Source organism: Ailuropoda melanoleuca, chromosome 4 (genome assembly GCF_002007445.2).
Source record: "Ailuropoda melanoleuca isolate Jingjing chromosome 4, ASM200744v2, whole genome shotgun sequence".
Lineage (NCBI taxonomy): Eukaryota > Metazoa > Chordata > Mammalia > Carnivora > Ursidae > Ailuropoda > Ailuropoda melanoleuca.
The window spans coordinates 142,588,692-142,606,181 of record NC_048221.1 but is presented as its reverse complement, the minus strand read 5'-3'; the positions used below and the strand labels follow the sequence as shown (position 1 = coordinate 142,606,181).

The following is a 17,490-nucleotide window of genomic DNA, read 5'->3' as shown; positions in this document are numbered from 1 at the left end:
ACCCTCAACACAGCACACTCACTCCTCACACTCACCACTACCCTCAACAGTCAGCACACTCACTCCTCACACTCACTACACTCCACACACACTCCTCACTCTACACACACAGCACACACTCCTTACACTCTTCACGCACTCCACACTCACTCCTCACACTCACCACTACCCTCAACAGTCAGCATACACTCCTCACACTCCCCACACACACTCACACATTCTTCACACTCCACGTACCCCAACATACATTCAGCACATACACTCACGTACAACTCCTCACTCAGCACACTCCACCCGCAGCACACACAGAGCAGATACACTCAATGCACACAGCACGTACAGAGAATGCACACCCACACCCACAGCACACACAGAGCAGATACACTCAATGCACACAGCACGTACAGAGAATGCACACCCACACCCACAGCACACACAGAGCTGATACACTCAATGCACCCAGCACGTACAGAGAATGCACACCCACACCCGCAGCACTCACAGAGCAGATACACTCAATGCACACAGCACGTACAGAGAATGCACACCCACACCCGCAGCACTCACAGAGCAGATACACTCAATGCACACAGCACGTACAGAGAATGCACACCCACACCCGCAGCACTCACAGAGCAGATACACTCAATGCACACAGCACGTACAGAGAATGCACACCCACACCCGCAGCACTCACAGAGCAGATACACTCAATGCACACAGCACGTACAGAGAATGCACACCCACACCCGCAGCACACACAGAGCAGATACACTCAATGCACACAGCACGTACAGAGAATGCACACCCGCACCCACAGCACACACAGAGCAGATATACTCAATGCACACAGCACGTACAGAGAATGCACACACACACCCACAGCACACACAGAGCAGATACACTCAATGCACCCAGCACGTACAGAGAATGCACACCCACACCCACAGCACACACACTCAGCTGCAGGTCCATCTGGGCTCCCGCCTCCAGAATGAAATCATCCTCAGCTAACACTTTGGTTAGCACACAGCTACTCCAGCAAAGAGAGGTCCATCGGCTCTATTCTCGTTAGCCACAGAAAAACGGGAGCCCGCCAAGCGTTTAAGGGTTAAAATGGAACACAGAACGTTTTTATTTCAAAACATACTTTACTTGGTATGGCGTGAAAATGAAAGGCAGGCACTGGCACCATCAGGATGCTTTTTCATAAAATACCTGAACGGAAGAGGGGCTCTGCCCGAAGCCCGCTGTCAGACAACAAAGCCACCCCGCAAGCCTCCCCAGCCCTGAAGAGCTCCCTGGAGCCGCTCCACAGGGACAGCTCTCTTGTGACAATCCTCCAACTTCTTTCTTTTCTGTTTCTCGTCACAGGGATCATGAGAAGACCTAATTCTCACCTGTCCTAACTGAGCAGCTGTACCCCGAGAAAAAGAAAGTGTTCCATCTCTCCCTATCTGTACAGAAGACACAAAGTAAGTTTTCACCAGAGAAAGACAGCCAGTGTGCTTCAGAAATGACAGGATTTGTGGAACAAAGCGCCTTCCTGGCTCCACTCTTCAGCTGGCACACCGCCTGACGATGGTCCCGATGGCTGTGATTCTTCCCCAGCCTCTCATGTGCCCCGTCCTCGGAGGAGTCTCAGCCATTTATCGCAGAATTATGGTCTCACACAGAGAGGCCTTAGAAGAATTCTTTTCCAAAGAAACCCTACTTCCTACCTTAGCTTATTTTCATAAAAGAACCATTTAAACTCAAAAATGCAATTTTCTAATTTGATGCAGAGATAAACGGGAAATTGCAGCTTTAAACAGAAACCACAGTATTCTGGTCCACTTTTACCACACAGCCCTAGGCCAGCAGCTCTGGGGAGCCCCAGGAATCGTCTAGTGCAGCCCCGCAGCCCACACAACGTGAAAGGTGACAGACCTCGAGCCAGGCGGGCTCAGAACATCACCCGCCAGGTTCCCGACAAAGGCGGTGGGCTCCCAGGAAAACAATGAACATAAGCCAATCTCCATTTACTTCTCAGAGGAAAAATCTCAACCAAGCCCCACTGAGGCGCCTGGCTCATATTTCACAGAGTCCTCACATGAGCCCAAAGGATACTGGTTCCTCTTAAAAAGTAAGTGTTCTCACAGTCGTCAGAGTATCCATATCCCAAGGAACAGGAGAGTCCAAAGACCCAGCCGCAGAGCAGTCCACGCAGGGCGAGCCCCAGGCTGGGATTCCTCACCCCACTACTGCTCTCCAGGCTACCCTGGCCTCAGGATGAGCACAGAGGTCAGGCTGTGCAAACATGGGAAGGATCTGGACTCGGTTTTGAAGCTGCACTAACTGAACAGGCTTCTGTCAGCACTGTCTCTGCATAGGCCCTGTGGGACATGCTTCTATTGTCTGGTACGCAGGCTCTCATCTTTCTGTCCTCAACCTTCAGTGCTACGTCTGAAGCACAACAGAAATCCAATCAATCAATCAATCAATCACAATAATTTTAAAATGTAGAATGCGAACAAATGTCTAAAGCTGGAAACTCATACTAAATTGATTTGTGACCTTGGGATGAACTAGTAGGATCTAAACAGCCCTATTGTGCATTGAACTCCAACTTAAAAGACAGGCTGTCTGAACGGCGAAGGGCACCACCTGGAACCAGAATCCAGGGTCCAAAGAAGTGAACCCAGGAAGTGACCCACAGCACAGCCACTGTTCCTGTAGCGGCTGCTGATGACAGAGGGACAGTCTGGCCACGATGATTTTCATTGGTTTAAATACAAGTCCTCACTGTCGCCACGTCAAATCAGTAAATTAAAAGTGGCAAACATCATTAACACGCAGGAACAATAAATCCCGCATAACCTCTGGCTCTTTCTGGGAATTCAGACACTGGCAGATAAGCTAAATTACACCACGGTTCCTTTCTATGTTTAAAAAAAAAAACCCTGGCCGCTGAAGACCCCAAATAATATCTCGAAATGACACAATCCATTCACTGCAAGGATTCCATACTGAGGAAGTCTGGAACGGAAAGTGTTCAGGCTAAGAAACGCCCCCAGGTCAGCAGGGTGGGACACAGGGTCAGGTCTCTGAGCAGTCTCTGGTGGGGCACCACAGGTGATGCAGGAAGCAAGTCAGCCTCAGGGGTGGGAAAGGACCCCAAGGGCTCCAGCTTCTCAGGAAGCCCATCGCAGAGCCAACGTCTGCGGGGCACCTGGGCTCTTCCCTGTCTGCTTCACCTCAAGCGCCATGCCCAGCGCCGTCTTCAGGCTGCATTCTCTCCTTCAAGCCTCGGTGCCTGGTCCTCTGAACACGACAGTGAGTGAGGTTCACCGTACTCAGGCCTTCATGAAATCAAATGGGACCGGTCTCTGCCCAAAAGCACTTTCTCCGCATGACGAGTGTGTGTAAGACATCCTTCCAGGCAGGACAGCTGTGGTGTGAGGGCCTGGGATCTCCAGTGACAAGTCACCAGGCGTTCAGAGCGCAGCCTCTGGGTGGCGGCATCCACCCCTTGTCTACCAGGGTCAGTCAGGCGACCTGTGTAAGCCTGTTTTCTCATCTGGGACATAGGGATAGGGACAGAATGTGCCTCTTGCTGAGGGTTAGAAACCATCCAGTAGAGAGCTCAGAGCAGGGCTCAGCACAGAGAACGTTCCAAATAGTAACACACAAGTGTTAGCCTGAACACTCTCCCCAGACCTGGGGTCAAGGCATAAATGTGTAAGAAAATCAGATTAACAGCACCAGGGCTAAAACGATGACAGACAGACAACGTGGAGAGATGACATCGTGTAAACAACAATCGCAAATAACGATTCTCAAGGCAGTTCATGCGTATGGCCTTCCTGTGAATTCCAGCAGCTCCGTGTAGTCGAGGCAGGGATAACTCTTCCCATTTCATAGATGAGGAAATGGAGGCACGGAGACATTAAGCAGCTTGCTGGCGACACACGGTGACATGGGGATGGGACGCAGATAAGCATCTTGAATCACTGTTCTTGGGGCCATTTCCAGTTTCACCACCTCCGTAACGTGCAGCCCACCCAAAACGGAGACACCATTTCAAAGTGTTTACACTGAGTCTTTGAGTATTTCAAATATTCTCTAGGCTGGAATTCCAGGCCATGGTCATATTGATCCAACATCTTCCTTCACCCAGCTGTTTGCAACTTCTCAAGAATTCCTTGCTTGGATTATAACCAAAGCTCGGAGCAGACAGGCAGCTCACAGAAACTCTTGTTAACGCATGAAGTCCTGCTTGCCCACAGTGACCCTCACCCCCCATGCAGTCTGTCCGTGCACTCATTCATGCTGCACACAGTTTCTGAGTGCAGACTTTCCTTGCCACTCGACAGGAACTGCTCTCCAAAGTACCTCTTCTGTCCCCTGGGCCTGGAAAGAAGCTCCATCAGACTGTTGTTGGTGGGAGGCCAGGAGATCTCTCAGGTTCACCTGCAGTCAGGCCCTTGGACCCCAGACTCTGGGCAGACTCCAGAAGGGGCCCACGTGGCTGCCAGCCACCACCTCCTGTGTCCTCCCGAGGCCAGGTGTGAGGGCCCCTGACTCTCACCAGACCAACGTGGAGGCTCCTTGGTTGGAAGCTGCATGACTCACAGGTGCCAACTACTGCAACGACTGGGTCCCACGAAGGACAGGACCAGTGCAAGAACCACCGCCTCCAAGGAGGCCCAAAGAATGGCCCATCGGGGTTACAGAGCCAGCATCCTCCACCAGATGAAGTCGCCAGGCAGGAATAGTTATTTACCAGAAGCAACATTAGCAACATTGCCTAGTAACACATTTGAATACGGCCCTGATCTGGGTCCCACATAAACAGAGCTGGGAACACAACCAAAGGTCAAATTCTCCTGCAGACCGGTTGTGTTCCCTGCTGCATCCAAGGGCCTCAAGGGCCTTGAGGGTCTCTCTGGCAGCCTGGGGGTTGGGGGTCAGGGAACTGAGCTCAGTACTTGCCAGGGTAGAGTCCACCAGGGGCACCTTAGTGAGATGCCACCGATGAACCCAATTCTGCCATGTCTTTGCAAGCAGGGTCTTCATGGCTGTGACAGTATTTAGAAAAATATCTGAGAAATGCTAGAAAGCTTTTAAACCGGCATCAGGCTAGGATGCAGCCAACCGGGACCCAGGAGGGGAGGGTGGTGGGAAGGACCAGAGTGATAAGGAGGGCACAGAGGAGGACACTGGTGCCCCCTGCTGCCCAAGAAGGGGCCAAAAGGGAGCAGTCAGTGACCACACACACACACCGCAGACACCCACACACACAGACACACACACCCACAAAGGTACACATGACAGGATACATACGACAGGCGTAACAGACACACACAACAGACACGACACACACACAGGCACACACAGACACACGGCAGACGCAGACACAGACACACAGAGACACGCATGACAGATATGACACATGCAGGCACACACAACAGACACAATGGTGTAAGCAGACACACAAAAACAGACACACACTCATTCAGAAAAAAAGGAAATCAAAGTGGCAAAGTCACAATGTTTTAAAACAGCCTCCCCATTGAGTTTATCGGAAGCATATACCTTCTTCTCAAGCAACCTTCAGAACACCTGCGTGAGCACAGGCATCTGAACACAGGAATCAGGATGACACGAGGGCCGACGCGCTGGCAGAAGCACCTGGTGAAGGGGAGCCAGGCGCGGCAGGAGGGAAGTCTGAGCCCCTGCAGCCGCGCAGGCAGGAAGCGCCACGAGTCCCCGCGTGCCCGCCGTGCTTCCGGGGCAGCGTCAGGGCGAGCATGGAAGGCTTCCCTCGTGTGGCGGATGTGCAGGCCCGTGTCCCGAGGGGCCCCCTCGCCGGCACCCCCATTCCACACCCAGCCAGCCGTGCGCTCAGCTGCTGAGCCAGGCTCTGGAGCGCAGCTGAAGCAGCCTCCGTCCTCCCACCTGCCCTCACTTTGCTTCTGTGGAGACGCATTTGTCTTGTAAAATTCCCTGAAAGAAAAGCTAGAGTTTGGTTTTTTTTAATCTTTATCCATGCAGGAAAAGTTCCAGAAGAGTTCACTGTCCGTACAACTCTGCCCCCACGACCCAGATGCGGGGGTTCTCGTAATCATCCCAGGTGACGGCTAAAACCACATCCGTGGCAGCTACAGACCCGTCTCCACAGTGGGCGACAGTCTGCATCCGTCACCCGTGCCTCGCACGACGGAGATGTAAGCACACGTGCGCGCAGAGTCTGGTCGGAAAGAGTCTGCACGTTTAGCTTCCGCTAACCTGCCGCCCATTCACAGGAGCCTCTGCCTGCGCGGGGCAGCTACGTCGGCGGTACAAGGGGAGCTGAGCACTGCTGTTCGCCATCCCTCCCGAGTGGAGCGATAAAAGCTACACAGGGAGGTCTTCTCATCTGCAGTGTTAAAAATGAGTTGTGAGTTGGGGCGCCTGGCGGCTGAGGGTCCGACTCTCGGTTTCGGCTCAGGTCATGATGTCAGAGTCATGGGATCAAGCCCCACGTTGGGCCCTGTGCTCAGCAGGGAATCTGCTTTTCCCTCTCTCTTTGCCCCTCCACAGCCCCACACATGAGCGCACGTTCTCTCTCTGACAAATAAATAAATAAAATTTTTTTTAAAAAAATGAGTTGTAAGTTAATCCAATTCTGCACATTTACTTACAAGGCCATTGTCCCAGGGTGTGTGCGTGTGTGTGTGTGTGTGTGTGTGTGTCCATGTAGGCACAAGAGGTCTACAACAGTGCAGACTTCCACCAAGTTCTAGAAATTCTTCACATGCTGCAATATATGGACATAATTTAGACACAGTCGTTCACAACAAACAGGAATTCCAAGATTTCTCAAGAAGAGGACACCACTCAAAGTGGATTCCACGTACAGCCTGGTGCAGAAGCCCACTTCTCCATGGCTCCTTCCCCCCGTGCCCCAGTCAGATGCACAGAGCAGAGTGTCAGGACACATGTGCAGGGGGACACGGAGAACAGCCTTAAGTCAGGACAGCTCCCTGCTAGACACAGGTCCCTCCTGGAGGTTCTAGGAGGCTGGTGCTGGGACCTGCTCCACCGCCACCCATCGGCCCTCCTTCCCACTCGCTGCCCCCAGCAGCCCCCTCCACTAGGGGTAGCTACCACTGTCCAAAATTCCATGCACATCAACAGAAACAAGGTGTGTGGACCGCAGCAGAGCAGGGACATGTGCGCGAGGTGCAGCAGGGCAGCAAAGGACAAGTGTGTGTGTGGTGCTTACAAAGAAGCCAGAAGAACAGATGACGAGTACGTGCTAACACCCCCATGCGGCCCTCAACCAGCCCAGGCACTGAGAGGTGGAAAGCACGATTCGACAGAAACACCGCTGGAAGATAAAGGGCAAGGTGCACGTCTGGTCCTCACGCAAAGATCCGTTGTAACTACGGTGACACTTAAGCCCCGCTGTAACAACGTCTGTGATGCTCTGGGTCGAACCCACATCTAACGTACCGCACGACGGAAGCCTCACGATTGGTGGGCAGCTCAGTGCAAAGCATGGACCCCAAGTGCCCGTGTGCAAACGTGTGCAGTCGCTCCACAGCCTACTGAGTGTACAAAGTCCGCAAGGCGAGCACAAATCCTTACTCCAAACTCTTCTAGAGGTGTCTGGACTGGAGCAGACTGGGCCCCGGTCCCCGGAATGTGACCCGCACAGACGACCCGGTGCAGACCAGATGTGAACCATGAAGAACTTTGGAGGGCGAGGAGGGTGAGGGGCGGACCTGCGGTGAGGCAACTGGGCAGCTCCCTCCTGATGAGGGAAGGCAGAATGCACTCCCTGCACCTCACTGTGGCAGAGAGCCTGCACTGCACGGCTGAAATCTTTGAGTCCTGCCTGTGACAAGGAAAAGCCGCACTCCTAGGACTTCACCACGAATGCCATGACACAACTGTCTTTGTCCCCAGAGAAGCTGACACATGAGGCAAACATGTCACAGGAGGGCTGGCCACCATCAAAGACTGGTGGCAGGGTGAGCGGCAGGCTTCTGGGGGCCCTGGCGGGAAACCGAGAAGCAGGGTGGCCTGACAAAGCTCTCCGCCTGAGCCTGTGGACAACCAAGGGTGGCTTCGACCCACGGCCACTCGCAGCCCCCAGGAGCCAAGCGCAGCGCTCAGCTGACAGCCAGCAAGCTCCCGCCCACACCCAGGACCCAGTGCTGCCAGGATCCTGCTAGGCCGTGTGGTCTCGCGACCGCGGGGGCTGTGGGGAGGACGAGGTGCTGTGTTCGTGGCACTTCCCACGCAGTGAACCTGGTGCCATGGTGGGCCTTGGTCCGAGGCACTGGCTGCTGGCTGTGAGAATCTTGAGCAACAGCACGCACTGTCCCGAGCAGCCTGTTAGAAGACACGGGCACACAGAGGATGCTGCCAGTGAAGGCTCAGAGGGAGGGGAATGTTCTGGAGACAGGAGGGAGGGGCCTTGTTAGGAGGTGGCAGAGGGCTAGCAAAGCGGGGCAGCGGGTTACATATGGACAGCCCCGGGCAGAGAGCAAGGCCGCCTGGCCTGTGTCTGGCTACTGATGGCAGGAGGGAAGAGAGAAGGAACCAAGAGAGGCCACAGTAAGCACAAAGGAACCCACACTCGACGGCTCTGAGGCACTCAGCCTCCCCAGCAGGCAACAGCTGCTAAAATTCAGAGACTCCGCTGTCGGGAAAGCACTCCAGAGAAAAGGGCTCAGGTGGGCCACACAACGTTTGGTAAAACTTCAGGATCAACAGGCCAGAGTGCGATGACAGGAAAGGTCCATTCAGGAGGCTGGAGGGTCAGTCAGAGGGTGGACAGAGAGGGTGAGGGCCTTCTGCCTCCCCAGCAGGAGCCAAGGCAGACAAGAGGACATCTCAGGAAGACCTGTGGGTACGGCTTTGTCTATGCACTGCAGAAGCCACTTCACAAGACCCTGCCAGCCTGGACCAGACGCAGAGAGCTACACGGCCCACGCGTGCCTGCAGGGGCGGGGCTGGGGGCGGTCCCCGGCTGCACCTGCCTGCTGCTCCGTGAAGGACAGAGGAGGGTGGGAGGGCAGGGCCAAGAGCCTACAGAGCAGAGACAGATCTGGGGCACCAGGCTGAAGCCCACTGCAGGCCCTCCAGCAGCATCCGCCTGGAGGAATGGCCGTGGCCAGTGGCTCCTTGGGCCTCCCGTTTTCCCCTGTTAGAATGCATGTCACCAGCTGTTACCCCACACCTGTTCCAGCCCTGTGTGACAGGCAGATGCTTCACAGCTTCACGGGTCAGCAGCCGGAGAGGATCGTGCTGCAGGCACTGACCCCAATGCCAGATTACACCCAGAAGCCAGATGCACAGCGGGAGCTGACCAAGGCTGATGGCATCGTGGCCAGGTATCTTGGAGACAATACCTGTGCTCTGCACAGATGAGGGCTGGGGCCCCTGGGGACGCAGGCACTGCTCACACACACCAGAGGCCTGTAATGGCCACCCCTAGTGTGACACCTTTTTGTAATCTGCTCCCATGAGTGTGCGGGCAAGACCAATGGCCTGCTTCTAACTGACAGGACATAGTAAAGGTGGTGGGATGTCATTCCTGTGATTCTGCTGTGTTCTACGGCAAAGCTAAAGGTACCTGCGAGGTAAAATTAAGGTCAGCTGATCTTAAGTTAATCAAAAGGGAAATTGGTCAAAGAGTTTGAAAGTCACTTATCTAGAAGAGGACCACGTCTACTTTCATTTGCAGAAACTTCTGACTGTCTCTAAGGCGAAGTTCCCGTGCACTGGGGGCAGAGGCAGCAGTAGCAGCAACACCAGGGTGGTGGGGAGACACTGGACGGGCAGCCATGTGCAGGGACAGCTGGCCTTACAGGCAACACGGAATGGCATCAGGCTGCCACAGGGAGGAGATGCAAAACCAGGAATGGCAAGGGTGCCGGGGCGTGGAGGCGGGTGTGTAAACGTCAAGTCTGTTACATCCCAAATACGCTGGGGGAAGATTTCGGGTGGCAGCACCACCTCTGTCACAGTCGGCTGGACGTAGTGACCTCGGTCTGAGACACAGGAATAAAGAAGAAAGACACAGCGGCCTCTGCCCGAGAAGCCCCCCAACACACTGTCAACGGGGAGGAGGGAAAGTCTGAGTGGGCTCCCGGGGAGGCTGTTCTCAGTGAGTGGAGTGGCGCCAGTCAAAGCTACCAGTAAGAGATAAAGAACATAAGGGCCTCAAGGGAAAGAGAACTTTCAGAAAACAACTTTGTTGCCCCAAAGAAAAGAAGTGTTAAAAACACAAAGGTAGATGTGAAATTAAAATAGAAAGACACCTAGGGAGAATCCCAGCGGAGCAGAGCGTCCCAGCACAGGTTCCTAGATGCGGCACATCCGGGGCACCAGGCTGGCAACAGTGGGAAGACAGCCACACATGCTAGCATCCTGAGGCTGGGGCAGGAAAGGGAGAGGACACAGAATGTGGGACCCATGTGCAGACGCTGCAGAGTGCCCATTATCCAACCAAGCATGCTGATACTGAAGGAAACATTTTAGAGACCATATAGCACAAAACAGACTTTATTCCGATTCTGCTTACAGAGAAAGATGGAACATGGGGTTTTTCCCCAAAGCCAGAATTTGAACACCAGTTATGGCCAACGACAGAGAAAGGAGAATGGAGGAAGATGCATGGCCGGGTGGCGTCAGATGTCTGGGATGACACAAACGTCAAAGGCCCCAGAGACTGCAGAACTAAAGAGCACACAGGGCAGACGCTTATTAGGAGCACGGACCAACACACACACACACACACACGCATGCACACATTTACACAAATCAGCTACCTTCCCGAGAGGCACAGTGAACTCATGTAGGAGGACCCCTGCCTCTGTCACCTGAGACCCTCCAGCACATCACCCCCCTGCCTCAAGGGGTTAACGTGCCTGGAACAACTCTGACTCCAGCTTCCAGTCTCAGATGCGGCCCATACTAACTGTGACAAGCGTCCGCCTACAGTGTCACAAGTTCTCTGTGAGTGCAGCACCTTTACCCCTCATCAACCCTGCAAGTCATGCACTGACCCTTAGCAACGTAAGACCAATCTTGCAGGCGCGTATCATCACCTGCGAATACTCACGCTTATTGTAGCAGGTGGCCAGCACGCCTCTGTCGGCAGGACTGGTACTGATGTGCCAGATCTCACCCACTTGATGGAGGAGGACATTTTTATTTATAATGTTATTTTCATCATCGAAATCTATGATGTGGATCTACAAACACAATAAAAGAGCATATCAGGACTTCACTCTCCATGCACCTTAATTAAACACAGCGATCACAAAAAATAATCAAAAGCATCTATAACATCTTTAATTAACTGTTATTGTTACCACACTAATAGTATACACTTCTGTGAGTTCACCTCCCTGTGTTCTTCTCAAAAGACAGGTCAGAAATCCCTATATAAGTTTGCAAGCTACGTAACACTGCCCCCATCATATCCAGTGCTAAAAAACAAGACAGCAAAAGCTCCGTCCCCAGGTGGCTCCGTCAGGCTGTTGCTGGCATTAGGGCTAGAGTTGTCAAGGGTTGTGCAAATGAGCCTAGAGCCTCTGAGAGCTGCCCATGGCTGCAGGGCACAAGGAGCTGCCGCCCAGCCAGAACTGGGGCCACCCACACGGTACTCACGCCAGAGGGGGCATAACTCAGCTCGTGCACCAGCAGTGACGGAGGTGGGAAGGGGTGAGAAAGCATTACACGTGAACATCTTAAACATCTTTCCAAAAAGGAGCCCGACAGCTGCCAATGTTTACAATCCCATGATATATAAATGTAATAGTATTATATTTGAGCCACAAAAAGTTAAATATGCTCTCCCCATGCTTTTCCGGACAATTTTTACAGGAATAAAATGATTTTCACATTCACACTTTTATCAGTACCCAAGTCAATGAGAAAAATAAGACATTTGTTTTAAAAATAAATTTATACTAAGAAAATATTCATGGATCTTCATGAAAATCTATATCCAGGAATGTTCACTGTGGCACTGATTATCACAATGAGAAATTAGAAGTCAGCTTAATGTCTGGCAAAAGGGAATTATTCAAATAAACTGTAGTATTTGACTGTAATGTAATACTACAGAGCCATTCAATACGCTATAAAGGACTATTTAATGCCAGGGAAGAGGGTCCATAACATATATTTAAGGGGAAAAGAATGAACAGAGCTGTGTGAAGGCTGTGTGCGGTGTGTGTGTAAAAAGCAAGCACACCCAAACCAGGAAAGAGCCGGGAGGTACATGGCTACCAGCGGAGAGTGGGATCGTGGTAGGTTTTCCTTTACTTCTTTGTGGTTAGCTTGTATTTTTCACATTTTGTGTGTGATTAATATGCATAACTTTGCAATCAGAACAAACATTAAATGCTGGGATTTTTTAGTATTCTCTTTATTGAGAGTGAGAGCGAGGGAGAGACAGAGAGAGCACAAGCAAGGGGAGAAGGAGAGGGGGGAGCAGATTCCCCGCTGTGCAGGGATCTAGATGTGGGACTTGATCCCAGGACCTGCGCATCATTACCTGAGCTGAAGGCAAACACTTAACACCTGAGCCACTCAGGTGCCCCTAAATGCTGTTTTAAAAAATGTTTCCATGACACCCAAAGCCTCTACACGCCACACTTGGTTCAGAGGGCCTCGTTCTAGTCTTCACTGCTTCCTCTGATGCCCAGTTTTGATGGAAAAATAACCTCCAGCCCCAAAAGGGGTAGCTCTGGACTCAGAATTCAAATCCCACACTGACACCACAAGCCTGTGTGACCCTGCGCCTCGGCTTCCCACTGCATCCTGAAGGATCACAAGAAACCAAATGCAGGTGTGCCTGGCTCACCACGGTGAAGCCAGGCACACTCATGCCTCCCCCTCTCCTCCAGGGGAAGACATGAAAAATCATTCCTGCTGTTTTTATTTTTAAAACTGCTTTCAGGGGGCGCCAGGGTGGCTCAGTCGGTTAAGCGTCTGCCTTCGGCTCAGGTCATGATCTCGGCGTCCTGGAACCGAGCCTCAAGTCAGGCTCTGCATGGGGGGGGGGGCGCTCAGCAAGGAGTCTGCTGTTCCCCTGCCCCTCCCCCACCACATGCACACACTCTCTCCCTCTCTCAAATAAACAAAATCTTTTATAAATTAATCAATCGATCAAACAAACTGCTTTCAGCAAGTTTCTCCTGGCACTTAGCCCAATGCAGTTTCCACAGTGGGTTCAAAATTACAAATCACATAGCCTAGAGCTGGGGTGACTATTGTACTTTTTCCTTTCCACACTGAGGGAATTTAACCTGTAAATATTTCTCCCTCCGTGGACATGTTACACACTAAAAAGCTACTAATAATTACTAAGTGATTGATTCCTGAGAGAAGGATCGGGCAAACTAAAGCGAAACACACACATCCTACAACCCAGGAGCCCAGGGCTGCGTCTATACCCAGCTGACACCAACAGAGCTCACAGCAGCTCCACTCGTGATCGCCAACAACGGTGCACAGCCCAGAGGTCCACCTACAGTACAACGGGAGGAAAACTGGTATATTCGTAACACGGGCCACAGGGGCTGCAGGTGACAGTGGTGGCGGTCCCAGGGCCACGGGGTGGGGGTGTGCATGAGTGTGTAAAATGCATTAGGCTGTCTACTTCACACACTCAGAACATGTGTACACCTTACACACAAGTCCACTAGAGTATAAGCACAAAATTTAAAAAGCGAAAAAAATTCATTCTTTATTGTACCCAATGACTTAAACATTTAAAAATAAGAATTCTGCGATGCCGGTTGAATGTGACAGTGCACACTGGGAAGGCTGTGGTAAACGCTGTACATCTGAATCATTTCCTCAAAGATTTATTACAACATGTAAATAGGAACTATACAAATGTTGAAATTGAAATAACTGGATTTTTTAAAACCTGTCCCAGAGAATAAAATGAACAACAAAAGAATTACAGAGTATTATATAGTTCTAAAAATCATGAAAAACACGGGGTGCCTGGGGTGGCCCGGTTAAGCGTCTGACTCTCGGTTTCAGTCCAGGTCGTGATCTCAGGGTCGTGACATCCAGCCCTGCATTTGGCTCTGCACTCAGCAGGAGTCTGCTTCTCCTTCTCCCTCTGCCTCTCCCCATGCCTCCACTCATGGGTGTGCACACACACACATGCACACACGCTCTCTCTCTCAAATAAATAAATTTTTTTTAAAAATCATGATAAAGAGCAATTATAAATACCAAAAATGTTACGAAAGCACTAAATTTTACAAGCAGAATATAAAATGGCATGCAATTATATAAAAGTCATGTGAACACAAACTACAAGGCAATATACAAAATCGGGAATAATTTTTGTGTTATTAGGGTAAAGAGGAAATGTTTTTCTTTCTTCTTTTCTTTATTATTTGACACATTTCTTACTTATCTGGAAATCCATTAAGACTGAAAACATGAATGAATGCACTTAAATGTTCTATTTTTCTGTTCCTCCATCTATCCCTCTGCAAAGCACTCAAGCACTAGGAGCCCCACCATTGACTACACCAGCACTCTGGCATCAGAATTCCCGCTTGCTGGCTCGGTCGGCCCACCCAGAAGAAAGCCCACCGTCCCCGGCACCGACTCCCAGCGCCCAGCATGACAACCTCTTCACCCTGGCCCAGGATGTGTGGCTGCCAGGCTCTCCTGCCCAGCCCCCTCTCCCCCTGCTCCAGGTCACTCTCATCTGGGGAAGGGTCTTCCTTCTCACCACCTCACCAGGATGCCCTTTTGTCCCATGTGAGGTCATGAAGCACATGCTGTCCACCGGCTCCAACGCCCGACCCGAAGTTCCTCTAGGCTCCTTCCTGCACCTCCAGGCTCATGGACACAGCAGAAAGGAGGAACATGTGTAGACACCACCCCCACCCCAGTCCATCTCTCCTAATCTGACACAGTCTGATACTACAGCCCTTAACCTTCATCTCCAAGCTTGACCGACCTGAGATTTTTCCACATATCCTCATTTACAGTGGGTTCATAGGCAGGCCCACAGGATATGTCTTCATGAAATGTTTTCATCTGGGTATGTTCAGGAAGAACTGTAAGACATCACGACCATAAACAAAGAGAGGACAGTCATAATGGCTATTATGTAAAATGGGCCAGGCAGGGTGCTATTTGACACACATTATTTCCATTAATCCTTAAGAGAGTCGTGTGTAATTATTAGCCACAATCTACAGGGGGAGAAACCCAGGCTTAGAGAGTTGACACAGTGTGTCCCATTCGGTTAGAAACAAGATTCCAGAGCACGTGCTCTGAACCCCCAGGCCATCTCGGGTGCGCGGCGGCTGTGCTCCCCTGGGCCTTGCACTGTAGCAGGGGAGCACAAATCAGCTCCTAACTACAGAGAAGGAGACCGTATCTCAAACTGTCTGGTCTCAGGGCACCACCGGCTCCCCAGCTTACACGGACGTACAAAGAAACATTCTGTGGAATATGTGCACGCAGTTTCAGAGCAGTCGTGAAAACAACTCAAAGAAAACACTATAACTGTGAGTGCAAAAGATGTGGGGGCACAAAAGAAAGACCAATCAATATTGGTTAAGAGGGTCGGGCAGACATGGGGTTGTCTGGGTAGTGCTGAATCATTACTTTAAATTCTTCATGCCATATCTGAGTTTGTAAAATGTTTTAACAGCTTATAATGAAGATCGAACTCATATATTTCGAATTACCATTATTAAATCTTTTAAAGTTGGATTTACTAGTGCTGGGCCAAGGGCACAGATGACTATAAACAGTTAGGAGTAAGAGTCATAAAATTCATTAGGAAGCCCTTAAAGAAGTTAACACTCCCTCATCTTCCTGGAGAATCGGGGCTTCGAGAAAGGTGTCCCTTGCCACAGACCCTGGCTCTTCTGTGGCCTGCGACCAGATCTGAGCCTGTCACTCCAGGCCACTGAACTGTCTCTTCATCTCATCTCTAGTACTGAACTAAAGGTAAACGAACTCTCACAAATAAAAAAGAAATTTAAAAAATGGGTAAAAGACGAAATAAAAAATTAAAAACTCCCTTCTTAGGGAAAGTAAAGGATCCAGCGGCTTGACCATGGGCACGTCTTCCTGCCAGGGGCCTGTGAGCCACCAGAATAAAAGATTCGCTCTCCAGCCCTCAGCAGATCCCATGCCACACTGTCCACCACAAAAAGTGAACAGGTCCCTCCTGGCACCTGCTTAGAAAGAACACAGAACACAGCAGGTGGCTAGACCTGGAGAGAGTGTTCTCCTGCTGGTCTCATACCCTCAGCACTCTCTCCTCCTGGCTCAAGTCAGTACCCGGAGAGCTCCGTTTTAGCTGCAGTCTGCTTTACTTTACAGGGACACTCGGGATGCACTGTGACCCAGGACCAGGGGACCTGAGTCCTGTTTTGATTCTGCCATTTGCCGGCCAGTTTACCCTGCGCCAGTCACTCACTCTTTCTGGGTTCTTGCTTCAGCATAAGTATACTTAGGAAAATGTATTCCCAGGATTTCTTTATTCTGATCGAAACATACTGTGATCCTTTAGCTAAGACTTGAAATGATCTGTAAAAGTCACTATCAAACATGCTACACGTTTCCCCATGCTTATTATGCCCACATGGCTACCATTTGCCCGTCTGTACTAATACTCTTTCCTGAAGCAAATAAGCCCCAGTATATGAACACCCTTTGTCCATGAAGCCAAACTATGCTTGGCAGCTAGAGAAAGGGAGAAAACAAAAAGACCTGGATTCCACACCCTCTTGGTGCCTAGTGAGGGCATTTCTCGGAAAAGCAGTGTCTTCGCCCATGCAGGCTGCTGTAACAAACACCACAGATGGGGTGGCTTATAGACAAGAGGAATTTCGCTCTCACAGTCTAAGATCAGGGGGCCGCAGCGTGGTCAGTCTGGTGAGAGCTGTCCTCCTGGATCAACCACCCTCTCCCTGTGTCCTCACGCAGCAGAAGGGGTAAGGACGCTGTGGGTCAATCCCATTCATGGCGGCTCCACTGTCATGACCTAAGCACCTTCCAAAGGCCCTACCCCCTCCTATCATCACCTGGGGGGTTAGGTTCCAACCTATGAATCCGGGGGAAGCAAACATTCAGACCTTAACAAGTGGACAGGATGGAGGTCCTTCGCAGCATGTGCTCCAGGGTTGGGGAAAAAGCTGGAGCCTAAACAGGTCACTGAACGCCCCCAGATGTCTCTTTATCACATTTTTAGATACAAACCCCACAACTAAAAAGGCATAAAGTAGAATTCTGTATTTTAAAAAGAAATTCTGAGGTGTGGCTGAGCGTCTCGATGTCTAACAAAGGCCCAGGCGAGCCTCAGGGTAGCCAAGGACAGAGCTTGCAGGCAGACAGGCTAATGAACAAAGCTATCCATAATCAAAATACAAATACAGAAAAATGGGGTTTACAAATTTAAAAAGTTAAAAAGGAAAAGATCGAACCAGGGGAAGAAGCCACTGTGTG

At 51.1% G+C, this 17,490-nt stretch overlaps 1 protein-coding gene across 2 annotated transcripts in view; it reads right to left on the bottom strand.

Moving 5' to 3' along the window:
- Positions 1-17,490, bottom strand: part of EIPR1 (EARP complex and GARP complex interacting protein 1) — a 132,695-nt gene that overhangs the window by 97,487 nt on the left and 17,718 nt on the right. For both annotated transcript variants that reach the window (XM_034659975.1, XM_034659973.1), the window contains exon 3: positions 11,102-11,234. In XM_034659975.1, coding sequence (XP_034515866.1) covers positions 11,102-11,234 — 133 coding nt within the window. The remainder of the gene's footprint in view (positions 1-11,101; positions 11,235-17,490) is intronic.